Source organism: Leptodactylus fuscus, chromosome 3 (assembly GCF_031893055.1).
Source record: "Leptodactylus fuscus isolate aLepFus1 chromosome 3, aLepFus1.hap2, whole genome shotgun sequence".
Lineage (NCBI taxonomy): Eukaryota > Metazoa > Chordata > Amphibia > Anura > Leptodactylidae > Leptodactylus > Leptodactylus fuscus.
The window spans coordinates 89,461,421-89,478,895 of NC_134267.1; the positions used below are offsets into that span (position 1 = coordinate 89,461,421).

The window sequence follows — 17,475 nt, forward strand, 5'->3', positions numbered from 1 at the left end:
TGAAGGAGTGTTGTATCAAGTGGAAATGGAAAGTTAATATTCTGCAGATATTGTTAGGAAGATGCATCAACACTCAAGATCCACATCACTAAATATCTTCCCTATTTGGAATAGTAAAACAACACGAAACAGTCAGTGGGGCTCAGTGTTGCCAACCCCACTAGCCAGTACAATGTAAACATATACAGAGTGGCTACCAATCACTCCTTCAAGTTTAAGCTATCTGTCTGACTAATGACCGTTCTGAGTAACGCCTGGGTCTCTTCAGTCTGCTGACGGACTTGCTCAAGCTGTTCTTTTAGTCGACCGTGAGTGATGGCCTCAGAAAATTCAGGATCTGGTAAGAAGGTAAAAACAAAAGTTATTTTACAGGAAAATCAGAGACCATGTTGTGTTTTTTTTGTTTTTTGCCTTTTTAATGCATAAAATATTTCTAACAATTTAAAAAGGGACGACGTGCAATTTAACCTGACAAACTGCAACAAATGGGGGGGGGGGGGGGAGAGCCATAATTACAAGGTGAGTGTTTTGGTTAGTGATTGTGCGTGAAAATCTGGAGTGTCTAGAAAACACACAGGAGGCGCAAATCCTTTGACTAGTCTAATGTTGACTCACAATCCCTTATGTAAAGCATTGACCTATTTTTCATGTAGCTGAGCCCTAATACACACCATTTTTTAAAAAATTTCTTTACTTTTCAGTGTATTTGGATTTGCGAAAAAATGGCATTTACATGGTGTCTAATTTTCACAGACTCTGCAAATAGACCAGAATAAAGCATGTCATGTCCATTCTTTTATCTTGACATCTGCCTGCGGCCCTTAAAATTAATGGCATGTCATGGCCAGTCTGTGATTGACGCAGAAGGGTGAATAAGCCTTAGGGCCAATTGCATGAAAACTTATTTCAGCCTTATCTTGCTAGTTTCCTTTCATATTATATCAAGGTTGTGTTGCCATTTTTCTAATGCATTACTTTTTGATCCATAAATGTTCCTACATGGACCTTTATGTGAAGTAAACCAAATGTGATCTTTATTTGCCTTAAGGTCAGGGTTACACCGCACTGTGCTTCTGTTATAAATGCTGCTGACCGTGCTGAACTTTCTTAGCTTCTTCGCTATTCTTCTTCTTTCGCCTTGTGTTGGGTAACCATTTTTGTAGTGTATTTTGTTACCCTATTTTTTATTTAATTATAAAACAAGCAATAACATTCTCCTGAGCAACTCTCTGAGCTGTTACTAGGGAAAGTCTGTGCACAGTTGTGCGGTGAATATGCAGAGCTGTAGTGTTTACTACAAGGAGGGAGGTGTCACTTTAAATGTCTTCAGTTTTCATAAGATGCCAAGATTGAAGTACTAGCTATAACAGAATCTGAGATATAACTAGTTAACAGCTGTACATACAAAATCTCATTCTAGATTGTGTTAACTAGTGATATCTCTAATTATTTTAGCTAGTACTTCATTCCAGGTGGTATAAAACCAGAGATACAGCCATTTGAGGTAACCCATTCCCCTCTGATAATTAAGTCAGCTCTGCATACTGCATTGAATACAGTTGTACAGATAACAATACTTGTAGTATTTCACAATGATGAATATCTTCGTATATTTTGTTTGTTTTTTGTAATGTGTATTTTCTGTCTAATTATTTCTTACTCAATTTACTGTACATGATTATAGAGTCTGCCATCTTGCCTGAACCTCACATCTTCTCTATTAACAGCATTGCAGCATAGTCATGACCATATACAAAAGTAGGCTGAAGCCAACTCACTGACGAATATGGAAGAGTTTTCTAGGAATGCTCTATATTTGGAAGGGAGGTAGAAATACTGTGCCATCATCTATTATCAGTAGTGGACAGTAGTGTTATTTATAGAGCTGTTATATTCCATTTTTATGTTATCTGTCTTGTCTGTGATGTAAACGGTGACTACTACAAAGAGAATCCCTTCAGAATTGGCAGGTGTCTGTCTTATATTGGGCTTAGTGATCAGAGTAAAAATTGCAGGATATAGTACAATGTATCTAATTATAGGGAAATGCTTCTGTTGTACTCTTATCAGGCAGTTCCCCTGCTTTCCCTCCCTTTGCTAAACTGACTTTCACTCTGATAAACTCTACTATATCAGTCTTCAAAGAGACTGAAGGTAATATGACCGAGATTACACATGTCTGTTGGAAGGGGAGGAGTGAGCACAAGCAGGGAGAGATAATGTATAAGGGGAAAAAAAGAGGTTTAAGCTTGTGAAAGCTAAAATAGGACAGAACCAATCTACTAGTTCAGATCACGACTCCTCTCTGTGTGTACTTCATAGTATTGGGCTATATAGGCAGCAGATTCTCCTCTAGTTGCAGTGTATGACAGACATTTCCACCCACCAACTGAAGGAGAAATATAAATTCCAGGTATAATTTAGCAATTTTTAGCAGTCTTCCATGTTGCAGGCTCTATGTGATGCTATGGCAAGAAATAGGGTTACTCCAAATTACAATTTATTCTGAAAATTTAACTAGTAATTTTTTTATTTTTTTTTTAAATCTTTCCTCCAATTTCAAAATGAGCCTTCGTATTGTACCTGAATAACATACTGACAGCTTTATTAAGTTATATGCTCTCCGCTGAAGCACTGACCTATTTTCTGCTTCACTGATGTACAAAGTGGGGCACATTTATCAATACTTTACAACACATTAAGGGTGCATTCACACTACGGAACGCCAGCGTGTATCACAGCCGTACACGCCGGCGTTACAGCAGGGCTGCCGGACACTTCCCATTCATTTCTATGGGAGCCGGCATGCGAGCGCTCCCCATAGAAATGAATGGAAAAAAGCAGTCCATTCATTTCTATGGGGAGCGCTCGCATGCCGGCTCCCTTAGAAATGAATGGGAAGTGTCCGGCAGCCCTGCTGTAGCGCCAGCGTGTACGGCTGTGATACACGCTGGCGTTCAGTAGTGTGAATGCACCCTTAGATCTTATTTTGCACCACACGGATGAAAGAAATGTGCCAAAAAGAACAGATTTATTAGCCTGCCTCGGCAACTTTTTTTTTAAAAAAACAGAGGGCACTGCTAAAATCGGAGCTCTGACACTGCCTACCTCTGAATCTCACCCCCTTGCTTGCTCCTGCCTGACACCACATACCTCACCCATCTGATAATACAGAGAGAGCCTACAGTGAAAATTGGCCAAGTGGTGGGTGTCACACGGCTGCAGTAAATTCACTGTATGTGAATGGGGGCTATTCATTTATACTATTTTAATATACAGTCAAAAACTTGGTCATGTCCTATTGTTGTCAGTTTTCATGGATCCCTCTGCACTCAAATGTGTGAAGAATCTGAAAACAAAAGCCCCTGAAAAATGTCTTTTATCGTGGTTGTTTTCTACCACAGTTGTGTGAATCTAGGCTTGCTGGACCAATTGCTCAGAAATTATAGGAACTGCAGAAAAAATGTCAACTATGCCGAAATCGGTGGAGCACACCTATTAACAAATGCCAAGAACTGCAGTTAGTGAAGGGGGTGAAAAGTATTTAACATATGTAGACAAATGCAATGTACATACCTTCACATAAAGATCTCAGGGTGGCAATGCCCATCTGCTGAAATCTCAGTTCTGGGTGGCTGAGGAAATTCATGAGGTAGGCTTGGACGTCTTTCATAAATGGTTTCAAATCTACAGCAATTCTTCCTATTGCAGAAAATCAAATTAAACTATTAAATGTTGCTACTGGCCTATTCTCAGGTTTGGTGATGTATTTAGAAGAGGTCTATAGCCATACTAAATAAAAGTGGGTGACCATGCAATAAAGAGGAAAGCCACAAGCCCATGTTTACTTAAAGGAAGTCTGCCAGCACCAAAATAGTTTCTAAACCTCTTACATATTGTCGTATGGTTGGTTACTGGCATAGTATTGTTAATGTTCAATCCTGCTCTTGAGAATGTCCATATATGCATGGGCTGTGCAGTGCACCCACAGCATGGCTGGGCCTGCTAGAGCATTATTTCTCATGTGAGCATACCCTGAAAACCATATTTTACACCATTTAGATCTCTAGTGAGCATGTGGCTTGCACAGATATAAGGTATATTAGTTACCCTACCACTGACAATATAATGTATGAGGCCACTTTCTAGGTTTTCCACTTCCTTGTATGTGAGATATTCACAGGAAGAATAACCATGTATTATGTTGGATACAATAAAGGGATTTCTTCTGAATACATTACCTGTATGTGAGAGATATTTTATAATGGTAGCAGCCTGAAAGGAGAGCTCTCTGTGTTCCAAGCGTGCGGCCAGTCTCACCAAGCATCTCATGAGCGCTTCATCCTTCCTTTTAATCAGTTGTTTCCTTGTGAAGTCTGAAAAATAAAGATCGCACTGATTAGCTCTTAATACATGTACAGTTCATCTTAAGTAGGTCAGTGTGTTCTTACGGCTGGGACCCCTGATCTCCATTCTCATTTCTAATTCTCAACTAAAGTGGAAGGGAATCTGCTTGGGGTACAAGCTATCAGAGGTTCACCATTGTGGTCTTTCTACAGAACAAAACGTCTCTGCACTATCTAGACAATACAACGTACTTGCAGAAGAAAATGTCTAATACTGTAAATTATATAGGAATTAAAGGGGTTATTCCATCTCCCTCACTAGTCTGTCTGCTGTCTCTTCTTAGTGTATTCTTCAACAACCTGGTGGACAGGCTTCGAATGTTTCATGAACAGGAAAATATGATGTACCTCAGTAGTTGCGTTTAACATGAGAGAATATTAGAAATCTTTAATAATGCTGATCAAATAATATACACAGTAAATGTTTATTACAACAGGTTTGGAGAGGAAAAAAATTAGAAATGCTTTAATGACTAATTAAAGACTTGAGGTTAACTCAATGTTATCTTTGTGTTTATGTACAAAGATTACAAACTGTCCAAGCCTTTATCATCAAACTGCAATTAGTTGACCTGAGCAGGAGATAAGAATTCAGTGGGGGTCCCCTCATCTCCAGAGAACAGAGTCCTATCATCTGTCCTTCAACAAATAACAGGGCATGTGTCTTGACAATTATGTGAATAAACACTCTTTACTTGGTATTATTTTACATTTCCCATGATTCCTTTCCTTACATTTGACTTTTTTTAATCATTTTCTATTTTATGTTTTTGAGAGGTGAGATGAACAGGTGACATCATTTCTGGCATCTAAATTTTAGGGTTCAGGGCGTTGATCATGCAGGATAAATAACATTTTATGGATTGTTATGGATGTGGCAATACCAATTGTGTATCTTTTTCTATAACATTAAAGTTTTTTGAAAAGTTTTTTAAAAATTTTTTTACAAAATGGGGGGGGGAGGGACTTGAAGGGTATATCTTTTTCTAATTATCAAAGGAAAAATGTTCAGATTTTTTTTTCCCCCCTGTAAAAGCACTTGTGTTGTGAAAGTTTACACTGTCTATTCATACAAGTGAGCCATTTGGGAGATCTTATATATGACTTATCCTTGTCTTGTGCTTCAGTATGTGTGGAACAGAAATAGGAAAGACTTACCACTTTTAGCTAGCTCTGCAAGGCAAGTTGCAACATACTGTAGTGATTCCTCTTCCTTGTTTGGATCAAGCAGTGAGCGAAGTAGTTCTTCAAAGCACTGGCTTCCAACAATAATCTGGCAAGATGAAATAAAGAAAAATGGTTGGGACATAAATGCCAATTGTGGGAATATCCTTTAATTATATAACACAAAGGCATTTCTCCTATCCACAGATGTACTCTGATGTTTCTGTCAGTCCTATATTTTAAATGGCATTGCTCCATTCAAGTCTTTTTCACTGCGGATGTACAGTGTGGAGGAATGGGTAGTGTGAGGGTCCCAACAGTGGGCCCCCAGTGAGAAGGCATCACCTATCATCTAAACCTCTTCTATTGTGTAGTATGGGCCATTAGTGGAAAAAGTTCAATCCTGATGCAGAGAAAATCAACTTTTAATGAAGATAAAAATAAGCTGTTTAATACAGCCGGGCTGTGGACGCACCTTCCAGGGAACCTGTTTATGCCTGTGGACACACCCCAGTATCGCCACGTGAGACTGACCAGTCTTGATATGGGGTGATCACAAGAAAAATCCCCTTTATCTCTCTCTCTAAATTTCACTTTCTTGCAATAAGTGGAAATTAAATAAAAAATGACATAAACACAATACTGATTTAGGGACACAGCTAAAGGAGTCTGTCTAGCAGTCTCACTAATATAATCTTAGTCAGGGCACATGCTGAAATTGTGAAACCCCTTTAAGAGACTTTATACTACTTTATGTATTTTAATACAGTGATGTGTTTCAACCCTACACATGTCAGGTGATCTAACATCCTTATCATTCACAGTTGAAAACAAACTCCACTACAGATTGTTTAATAATTACTACAGATGAGCGAACACTAAAATGTTCGAGGTTCGAAATTCAATTCGAACAGCCGCTCACTGTTCGAGTGTTTGAATGGGTTTCGAACCCCATTATAGTCTATGGGGAACATAAACTCGTTAAGGGGGAAACCCAAATTCGTGTCTGGAGGGTCACCAAGTCCACTATGACACCCCAGGAAATGATACCAACACCCTGGAATGACACTGGGACAGCAGGGGAAGCATGTCTGGGGGCATAAAAGTCACTTTATTTCATGGAAATCCCTGTCAGTTTGCGATTTTCGCAAGCTAACTTTTCCCCATAGAAATGCATTGGCCAGTGCTGATTGGCCAGAGTACGGAACTCGACCAATCAGCGCTGGCTCTGCTGGAGGAGGCGGAGTCTAAGATCGCTCCACACCAGTCTCCATTCAGGTCCGACCTTAGACTCCGCCTCCTCCGGCAGAGCCAGCGCTGATTGGCCGAAGGCTGGCCAATGCATTCCTATGCGAATGCAGAGACTTAGCAGTGCGGAGTCAGTTTTGCTCAACTACACATCTGATGCACACTCGGCACTGCTACATCAGATGTAGCAATCTGATGTAGCAGAGCCGAGGGTGCACTAGAACCCCTGTGCAAACTCAGTTCACGCTAATAGAATGCATTGGCCAGCGCTGATTGGCCAATGCATTCTATTAGCCCGATGAAGTAGAGCTGAATGTGTGTGCTAAGCACACACATTCAGCACTGCTTCATCATGCCAATACAATGCATTAGCCAGTGCTGATTGGCCAGAGTACGGAATTCGGCCAATCAGCGCTGGCTCTGCTGGAGGAGGCGGAGTCTAAGGTCGGACCTGAATGGAGACTGGTGTGGAGCGATCTTAGACTCCGCCTCCTCCAGCAGAGCCAGCGCTGATTGGCCAGAGTACGGAACTCGACCAATCAGCGCTGGCCAATGCATTCTATTAGCCCGATGAAGTAGAGCTGAATGTGTGTGCTTAGCACACACATTCAGCTCTACTTCATCAGGCTAATAGAATGCATTGGCCAATCAGCGCTGGCCAATGCATTCTATTAGCTTGATGAAGCAGAGTATGCACAAGGGTTCAAGCGCACCCTCGGCTCTGATGTAGCAGAGCCGAGGGTGCACAAGGGTTCAAGTGCACCCTCGGCTCTCCTACATCAGAGCCGAGGGTGCGCTTGAACCCTTGTGCAGCCTCGGCTCTGCTACATCAGAGCCGAGGGTGCGCTTGAACCCTTGTGCACACTCTGCTTCATCAAGCTAATAGAATGCATTGGCCAGCACTGATTGGCCAGAGTACGGAATTCGGCCAATCAGCGCTGTCCAATGCATCCCTATGGGAAAAAGTTTATCTCACAAAAATCACAATTACACACCCGATAGAGCCCCAAAAAGTTATTTTTAATAACATTCCCCCCTAAATAAAGGTTATCCCTAGCTATCCCTGCCTGTACAGCTATCCCTGTCTCATAGTCACAAAGTTCACATTCTCATATGACCCGGCTTTGAAATCCACTATTCGTCTAAAATGGAGGTCACCTGATTTCGGCAGCCAATGACTTTTTCCAATTTTTTTCAATGCCCCCGGTGTCGTAGTTCCTGTCCCACCTCCCCTGCGCTGTTATTGGTGCAAAAAAGGCGCCAGGGAAGGTGGGAGGGGAATCGAATTTTGGCGCACTTTACCACGCGGTGTTCGATTCGATTCGAACATGGCGAATACCCTGATATCCGATCGAACATGTGTTCGATAGAACACTGTTCGCTCATCTCTAATAATTACAGTAAAATATGTAGTGTACAATCTTGTGTATGCAGTCTTCATTGGGAGGGGTAACCTACCTCTATGGTTTCTGGGCGACTTAGATTCTGGATCGTGCAGGTCGCATGAATAACAACCACAGGGTTTGCTCTATCCATGCGCATCAGCATAGCTAAATGTTGAAGCAGTTCTTCGCACAACAATGCATCCTGAACAAGACAGAAACAGGAGTATCCTGTAAGCATCTACAAATAGCACAAAATAGACCAGAACTCTATTCACTCTTTTATGCACCCAGAGCATTTGCTAAAATTATGTCCCTTTGGCATACACTGGGCCAGTATGTGACACCAAACATTTGGGTTTTTTTACTATATAGTAAACGGTTTGCTGGACTTCTGTATGTCATTTTTATAATGGGCGTCAACTGCCATCATATGCCTACATAGTGGCATATATCTGTGGCTGAAAAGGGTAATAATCTCAATATGTACCTCCAATGGTAGCATAAAAGAAGATGAGAACGAAGCCTTAGATTAAGACACAGTAGATGTTGCAAATGCAGGAAATTACAGATAACAGAATCTAGAACTCCAACAAAGAAAGCTCAGCTCATCTTCATGTCAGTCTGGCTTCAGCTGACATAAAACAGATAAAATATTAATGACTTAAATTTTCTGAATGCATGCCATTTGTCTCTATAAATGCTCAATAACGATAGTGTGAGTGTCACAAACTGAGTAAGAACTGAAAAACAATTCTGTGGAAATATATACCTATACATCCTTATGCTTTATTCACTATTACATATTCTTATGACTAAGTGACTAATTATGTGAACTGTGTACGCCATGGTTTTCTACTATCCCCTCTGCTCTTGAGAGATTGCTCTAGCAGTCTTCTGGACCTTAGAGATGTCATTGAAGAGCACAGGGAGGCGTTTCCTACAGGGAGCCTAACACTGGGTTCACACCAGCGCCTGAACTCCGTTTTCAGGTTTCCGTCTTCTGCATGTTTTATGCGCTCCGTGGCGAAACCGTTTTTCTTTAAACTGGACACAGTACTGCATGTCCAACTCTGTGTCCGGTTTAAAAAAAAAACGGTTTCGCCACGGAGAGCATAAAACGCTCACCGGCGCACACGGCGGGAGATTTTTCAAGCCCATTCAAATGAATGGGCTTGAAACATGCCGGCAGGTTTCAGTCTCCTGCCCCTGTTTTGTGCAGGAAATGGAAACCTGCAGAACGGAGACCGGGCGCAGATGTGAATGAGCCCTTAGATGTTTCACAGTACAACACTGAACACTTAATATGTTTTAACTAGCTTATACGTATCTTGCATTGTCAACAGTTTAAGGTGGTCAAACCTTCTGATGTAGTCTTTTGAAGAAATCTGTGGTCTAGGAAAATCTACGAGTAGTACAGCACAAATGAGAAATACAATACACAGCACATATACTTACCAAGTTTCCTGGAGAATGGGACATGGTGCACAAAAGAGTAATGGAAGCTTGTCGGACTTCTTTATTGCTAGAATTCAGCAGAAAGAGGACTAAAGGCATGATATCCATATGGAGAAGGTCAACCCGAACTTCCGCTTTAAAGTATCACAAGATGTCAGAATTAATGATTACATATATATATATATATATATATACAGAATAACGAACACAAACGGTGTAGATAAGAGATAATTGGAAAGAAATGCACCAGACAGCATGAACCAGATGTAAAAATTATCCACAAAAAAAAAAAAAAAAAAATGAAAGAATACAAAAAAACTTCCATAAGGGCAAGCAAATGTTCGCATAAAATCATGATCATAGTTTATAATAAAAACATAAAATCCCTTACCACTTGAAGCCATGTTATTCAAACAAAGACACGCCTGACTGGAGACCTGTATAAAATAGAAAGTACAACATGAGGAGGAAGAAAATATCACAGACAAACAGGTTTACACCAAAGGGATCTATTTTTACTGCCAGAGGTGTATGTTAAAGGCTCTAGGCGCTAAAATATTAACTGGCCATATAATTCTACAGTATGTGATAGATACAGTCCATACAATGTAAAAATGTGAAGAGGGTATAGCCCAGAGGTTGAGCCGACAACTTTTGATATTGCTAATGTCAGACTCTTAGTGGTGCTGAATGTCCCAAAGAAATAACCAAGACTTATTATGCTCTGTAGATCGCTTTGGCAGAAAAGTGTGAAGTAGTCAGACATTTTTCTGCAAGTCAGGATTTTGAGGAAAAATTAGCAGCTTTTATCTCTTTTATACCACTCTCACTACTTTCCTGTAACGGTACATGGGGTGGGCAGTGCCCCATCAGTTATAGGATTTATTTACTGAAATGTACACCAGCTATGAGCTGGCATTGACTTCCTTGCAGGCACACAGCCCAGTCAGCGGATGCTCCTGATTTTTGATGAAGCAGAGGTCTTGTCTTGCATAAGGTGCAGAACATGAATCATCAAGTCTAATGTATTATACGCCAGTCTTGATAAATCCCCCACTGTCTTTACTAATATTACAGGTTACATACCTTTTCCAAATTCCTGCATTAACTTACTGGATGAAACTAAAGGCAGTGATTTTTTTTTTTCTAATAGTTTAATAGGGTACAGGGTACAAAAGTTCCCCTAAGGGTTTGTTCACATGGCAGAAAATGAAGAGGAGTTCCTCTTCATTTTCCACTGCAGGTATTGTTCGCCCGTGGTCTAGCTGTGACGAGAGGCTGATGCAGGGCATTGGCATTCCTTCGTGGCTTACCGCTGCCGATAAGGCCCAGGGGAATGGGCCTAATCATCAAAGAGTCTCGCTCTACGGACTCCGTGGCTGAATCAACTGTGGAATTCGCAGCAAGATCAAGGAGGGCATTACTTTTTCCATGTCCTGCTGCGACCTCTGCCTCTTACTGAAAATAATGGGAGGTAGATTCTGCTGTGTGAACATAATCTAATACTTCTTAGGTGTTCCGGATCCAGCCTTTGCTTCAGGAAACAAAATGTGGACGGGCAACAAGGTGACTCAGTGGTTAGCACTGCAGCCTTGCAGCACTGGAGTCCAGGGTTCAAATCCTGCCAACATCTACAAGGTGTTAGTATGTTCTCCCCGTGTTTGGAGTATAGGAGGAAATTCACGCAAAGACATACTGATAGGGAAAAAAAACGTACAATGTGTGCCCTATATGGGGCTCACAATCTAAATTTAAAAAAGAAAACGAAATATGGTGTAAACAAACTTAAAACTTGGCTGCAAATCTTGTGCACCTTAAGACAGTGTAGTCTAAGAGTATACAAACTCTTATCACTAGCTGTGCTGGAGCACATGGTCACATCTGAGGCCCTGCTCTTTCCTTTCCCACTAAAACCACAGCGGTGTCTAAAACTCAGCATGTAGGCCAGCGTATGGTACATGTGACGCTGGAATCCTAGTGCATTTATCTTTAACAAATCTTCTCACTTGTTATGAGAGCTCCTGAACTGGCGTAAAGCTGTGGGAGATGTTAGTGCAGGATGATAAATGAGAATACATTTAATGTACCATAAAACTACTCTTTTTTTGTAAACTATTCCACCAGAAGGTTTCGACCTGTGATCCTATTACCACAATCCACAACTTGTTGATGTAAATTACATATTTGTTTCCAGGCCAAGAAACAATATTATGTATGCAATATCTAGAGATACATGGTTATTTCTACTGAATGACTTTACCTTTTGCACAGAGGAAGACATCAGAGAGACCAACATTCGAAGCAAAAACTTGTCCCCGATAGCAAGCATAGCTTTATGGTGCTCTTGGTTAGCAGCAATATTACTCAAAGAAGCGCAGCTGTAGTACTGCAAAGAGCAAAGGAGTGACATAAAGCGATCTCTAAGAACAACATTGTAATGCATACATGAAAATAAACTCAGAAAGTCCTCACTGAACAAATGCCGATGTTTGATGCCGCAGACATTATAGTTTATAAGCTCGGTTCTCAATGGGGTGTATGTTTTATTTTAAAACTGCATGGTCAAGTTACATGTGACAACAGTCACATGCAGACATGCGGTTTCAACAATGTGAAATATATTGGGTCACAGTGATACCCAGTTTCTCTCTGGAAGAAACGTTAGAGAAGGATTTTGTAAAATAGTTTTAGATAATTTTGGTTATTGCCAATTGCACTACACGTGCACCCACTAAAGATGAGTAAAATTGTGTGCTAAACTATGTGTTTTGTCAATGAGCAGTGTGAATGTAGATGTTGCAACATGGATGATTGAAAAGGGGGTGTGGCTTAATGTGCTAAACTGTGAACCAGAAATTGCACCAAAATTTTGGAAGTTGCACCTCAATAGACAGCTAGTGTCCGTTGCTGAAATCTTGCGCGGACATTAGCTGTCGGACACCTACGGTAGTTTGAACCCAGCCTTAGAGAAGACAGAACTAACGCTGATGTGAGTTATACAGACTTGTTTTTTTAGCCCATGTGTAGCTACTTTTTATCATGTCAGACATCTTTGTTAATTTCATAATATAACAAAGTGTATAACTGGGTAATTTTAAGACTTACATTGACATTAGCATCAAAGAAAAGCCAAACATAAAGCATTGTAAACCGAGAGGTGTTTGCAGCTGCCACCAGGCACTATATACAGGATAAAGTCCGCTCACCCTATATTTGGTGAAGGATTTCATTTACCAAAACAAACAGCAACCTATTGATCAACGTAAAGTGCATGTATGGGCTACACATTAGGAGGCTGTGGGTGCAGTTTATTGATATAATCACAGAATTTTCTACCCGAATGAATAAGCGTGCATCCACACAGGACAGTTAAAACTGTACTGGAAATAAAATGCAAACCGTTTTGATGCCGGTTTTGGTAGAGTTTCTTAATTTTTACAGGTCAGACACATTTATTTTACATGTTTCACCTGAAAATCAGAAACTGCACCAACAGTAGCATCTGAACTGTCAGTATTTCATCCAGGAACAGTTTTAACTTGACCCACTGAACTATTTGTATGCATCCTAAGGCCGGGGCCCCACATAGCATAAACGCCATAATTTGGCTGCAGTGTTTTAAAACAAGGGGTGGGTATTCATTTTCAAGTATATTTTATCTGTATGTAAACTTTAAAATAGTGTTTATATGAATATTGAGTTTAATAGGTACGAATAAACAGTAGTTTGGGACGATGAGAGATGAGAACTTATCTTAATTTACCAAAAGAGACTAACATTCTCCTAAAAACCTAAATGCAAGTCATACAGAATTCTATCAAGGCAATGTTCCAAGAAATTCATTTAGTTACAGAAGCAATTATTGAGAAAACAAATAATAATAAAAACATCCAGTTGTAGGATTTCTACCCCAGAACTATGATTTACACGCTTGCCACCATCACAAGATTTGTCAGCATACATCAATGTGTAATACCTGGATTTCTGAGTCTGCTGACTGTAGAAGCAGGGTGAGAACTGGTAGCGCCCCCTCTTGACACAGGATGCCTCTGATTTTCTCTGTAAGCATACAACATTTGCAATATCCTCAACATCTCCACAAATAAGACATTTCACTAAAATTGTCATCTACCAGGCATTTTATATTATAGGATTGGTCGTCAATAAGATCAGCTGGGACCTACTGATGAGATTTTTGAAGGGTCTATGGCACTTGTGAGAGAAGTGTAACCACTTCATTTTTTACACTGCAACCACATGATGTTGACTTGTCTCAATCACTTCTATGGATGATGTTGTAATTAAATCACTTGGCTGCTATAAAAAAATTGCAGTCAAAGGGTCACAGTGTTTGCATGAGTTGCACATCCCCTTCAATGATGATCAGCAAGGGTCCTGGCTGTCTGACCCCCACTGATCTCTTATTGATGACCTATTCTACGGAAAAGTCTTCAATAACAAGTAGCTGCAATACCCCTTTAAAATTTGTGAGAACTTAGTGATTTCTGGGAAAGACTGATGATACCCCAACTGCTGCCTCCACTACCATCACAATACAGTCGCCCCAGCAAATATTGGTACATGTAGTAGAAATAATTGCCGAGTTTTGCTGCAACAACTGTATTGTGGTGCTATTGCACCATTCGGGTTACCATCTGTCAACCCTGACAACTGTCATGATGCAACTGGCTATGAGCCCCCTACCCCTCCAGATCCGATCATGGTTACATCACCTCCATTTATGCCACTAGTGTTGTCAGCTAAAACCATTTATGCAAAAGTAAATGAGCAATCACCTGATCGAGTCAAGTTCAGAATAGCTCCAACAGCGCTTTGCTGAACCCTGGGTTCATAGGACTTTGCCAATGCAAGCAGAGGCACAATTCCTCTAGCATTTCTAATGGCCTCACGATTGGACTCTGGAAGTTATAAAACACTCATTAGGTACAAAAGAGAAACATCATAAAAACATTACAAACAACATTGTATATCCTTACCTGATATAGCCAAAGTCATGATGCATGAACAGGAATTATACTGCACTACTGGATCACCAGACTCCATCATTTCCAGTATGTCCTCAAGTAATCCCACCTGGACAATAAGCTCCTTACTCACTGTAAACACAGATTACAGGTCATCACCTTTGTGTTTTACAACTGAATACATTCAATCTTAATGTTTTGTGAAAACACAGAATCAAAAAGGTACCAGCTGAGAGTAACTTATTTCATATGTTCCAATGCTGCCCCTATTTGGCTAGTTTCCAGGAGGGTATGTAATATGTTATTTGCAGGGTCTTCAGTATAAAGCAAATTCTCTGGTTATGTTTCTCCTGCACATGATACTGAAACATGTTGTTAATTGTGCCATGCTCTATATTCTAGCTCAATGGAAATTTAACTCACCACTGTACATGTACTTGATCTATTAAATACGCAAGGAAGATGGATGAAGGAACTCACTGCTTCAATGATTCCTTCACATCTTTCTTGGTCAATTGGATTATTATCCAGGGTTCACCAGAATATGGGTATTCCTTAGGCCACAAACATAACAGAAATGTCTACTAAAGAAACCAATTTGGGTGGGACCAATTGACAATGTGTGTCCAATACTAGGCAGCAAGCAAAGAAGGCTCAGGCATGTTGGATTTCTTAGGGTAAGTTCACATGGGGTTTTTGGACAGGATTTTGAGGCCGTATCCGCCTCAATATCCTGACCAAAAAGTCAGCTCCCACTGAAATCAATGGGAGTCGGTAAGGTCTTTTTTTACGGGAGCTGGAACAAATGGAGAAGACAAACGCGATTCAGCCATTTATTGGGCCTAATCTGGAGCAGAGTGCGCGACTGGATGCCGGTGCAGTGCACCGTCATTCAGTCGCAGCTACCCGTATTTTGGTCCAGAATCCTGAGGCGGCGTCTGCTTCAGGTTCCGGAGCAACAAACCCCGTGTGAACCCAGCCTTAGAAGTATCTGGCAGTGTCGAACAACTGTGTATAGAGGTCCAGGATGAATAGAATTCTATAGATGTCTCATAAATGCTTCAGCTCAGAATCTCTCTTAAATCGTATAATGATGAACATATTTGTAACACATATATATATATACAGTCCTATGAAAAAGTTTGGGCACCCCTATTAATCTTAATCATTTTTAGTTCTAAATATTTTGGTGTTTGCAACAGCCATTTCAGTTTGATATATCTAATAACTGATGGACACAGTAATAATTCAGGATTGAAATGAGGTTTATTGTACTAACAGAAAATGCGCAATATGCATTAAACCAAAATTTGACCGGTGCAAAAATATGGGCACCTCAACAGAAAAGTGACATTAATATTTAGTACATCCTCCTTTTGCAAAGATAACAGCCTCTAGTCGCTTCCTGTAGCTTTTAATCAGTTCCTGGATCCTGGATGAAGGTATTTTGGACCATTTCTTTCTACAAAACAATTCAAGTTCAGTTAAGTTTGATGGTCGCCGAACATGGACAGCCCGCTCTCAAATGATCTGAAAACAAAGATTGTTCAACATAGTTGTTCAGGGGAAGGATACAAAACGTTGTCTCAGAGATTTAACCTGTCAGTTTCCACTGTGAGGAACATAGTAAGGAAATGGAAGACCACAGGGACAGTTCTTGTTAAGCCCAGAAGTGGCAGGCCAAGAAAAATATCAGAAAGGCAGAGAAGAAGAATGGTGAGAACAGTCAAGGACAATCCACAGACCACCTCCAAAGAGCTGCAGCATCATCTTGCTGCAGATGGTGTCACTGTGCATCGGTCAACTATACAGCGCACTTTGCACAAATAGAAGCTGTATGGGAGAGTGATGAGAAAGAAGCCGTTTCTGCACGTACGCCACAAATAGAGTTGCCTGAGGTATGAAAAAGCACATTTGGACAAGGCAGCTTCATTTTGGAAACAAAAATTGAGTTGTTTGGTTATAAAAAAAAGGCGTTATGCATGGCGTCCAAAAAGAAACAGCATTCCAAGAAAAACACATGCTACCCACTGTAAAATTTTATTGAGGTTCCATCATGCTTTGGGGCTGTGTGGCCAATGCCGGCATCGGGAATCTTGTTAAAGTTGAGGGTCGCATGGATTCCACTCAGTATCAGCAGATTCTTGAGAATAATGTTCAAGAATCAGTGACGAAGTTGAAGTTACGCCGGGGATGGATATTTCAGCAAGACAATTATCCAAAACACCGCTCCAAATCCTCAGGCATTCATGCAGAGGAACAATTACAATGTTCTGGAATGGCCATCCCAGTCCCCAGACCTGAATATCATTGAACATCTGTGGGATGATTTGAAGCGGGCTGTCCATGCTCGGCGACCATCTAACTTAACTGAACTTAAATTGTTTGTCCAAAATACCTTTATCCAGGATCCAGGAACTGATTAAAAGCTACAGGAAGCGACTAGAGGCTGTTATCTTTGCAAAAGGAGGATCTACTAAATATTAATGTCACTTTTCTGTTGAGGTGCCCATACTTTTGCACCGGTCAAATTTTGGTTTAATGCATATTGCGCATTTTCTGTTAGTACAATAAACCTCATTTCAATCCTGAAATATTACTGTGTCCATCAGTTATTAGATATATCAAACTGAAATGGCTGTTGCAAATACCAAAATATTTAGAACTAAAAATGATTAAGATTAATAGGGGTGCCCAAACTTTTTCATAGGACTGTATATTTACTTCCTTTAGGACTTACCATTTCCTTCAAGGAGAAAGTGCAGAAGAGAGGAAGATGCCACCTGCTGAACTACCGTGTCACTTGACTGTAGCAATGGGTGATATGGTTCC

At 40.5% G+C, this 17,475-nt stretch overlaps 1 protein-coding gene across 1 annotated transcript in view; it reads right to left on the reverse strand.

Moving 5' to 3' along the window:
* Positions 1-54: 54 nt before the first annotated feature.
* Positions 55-17,475, reverse strand: part of LOC142196643 (uncharacterized) — a 27,461-nt gene continuing 10,040 nt past the window's right edge. Inside the window, exons 3-14 of the mRNA XM_075266621.1 lie at positions 17,384-17,475; positions 14,656-14,775; positions 14,455-14,577; positions 13,635-13,717; positions 11,919-12,044; positions 10,050-10,095; positions 9,659-9,792; positions 8,277-8,405; positions 5,565-5,679; positions 4,242-4,376; positions 3,577-3,702; positions 55-337 (exon numbers count right to left, since the gene is read on the reverse strand). The exon at positions 17,384-17,475 is cut by the window's right edge and continues 28 nt beyond it. Of these exons, the coding sequence (XP_075122722.1) occupies positions 201-337; positions 3,577-3,702; positions 4,242-4,376; positions 5,565-5,679; positions 8,277-8,405; positions 9,659-9,792; positions 10,050-10,095; positions 11,919-12,044; positions 13,635-13,717; positions 14,455-14,577; positions 14,656-14,775; positions 17,384-17,475 (1,366 nt within the window). The 3' untranslated portion in view covers positions 55-200. The remainder of the gene's footprint in view (positions 338-3,576; positions 3,703-4,241; positions 4,377-5,564; positions 5,680-8,276; positions 8,406-9,658; positions 9,793-10,049; positions 10,096-11,918; positions 12,045-13,634; positions 13,718-14,454; positions 14,578-14,655; positions 14,776-17,383) is intronic.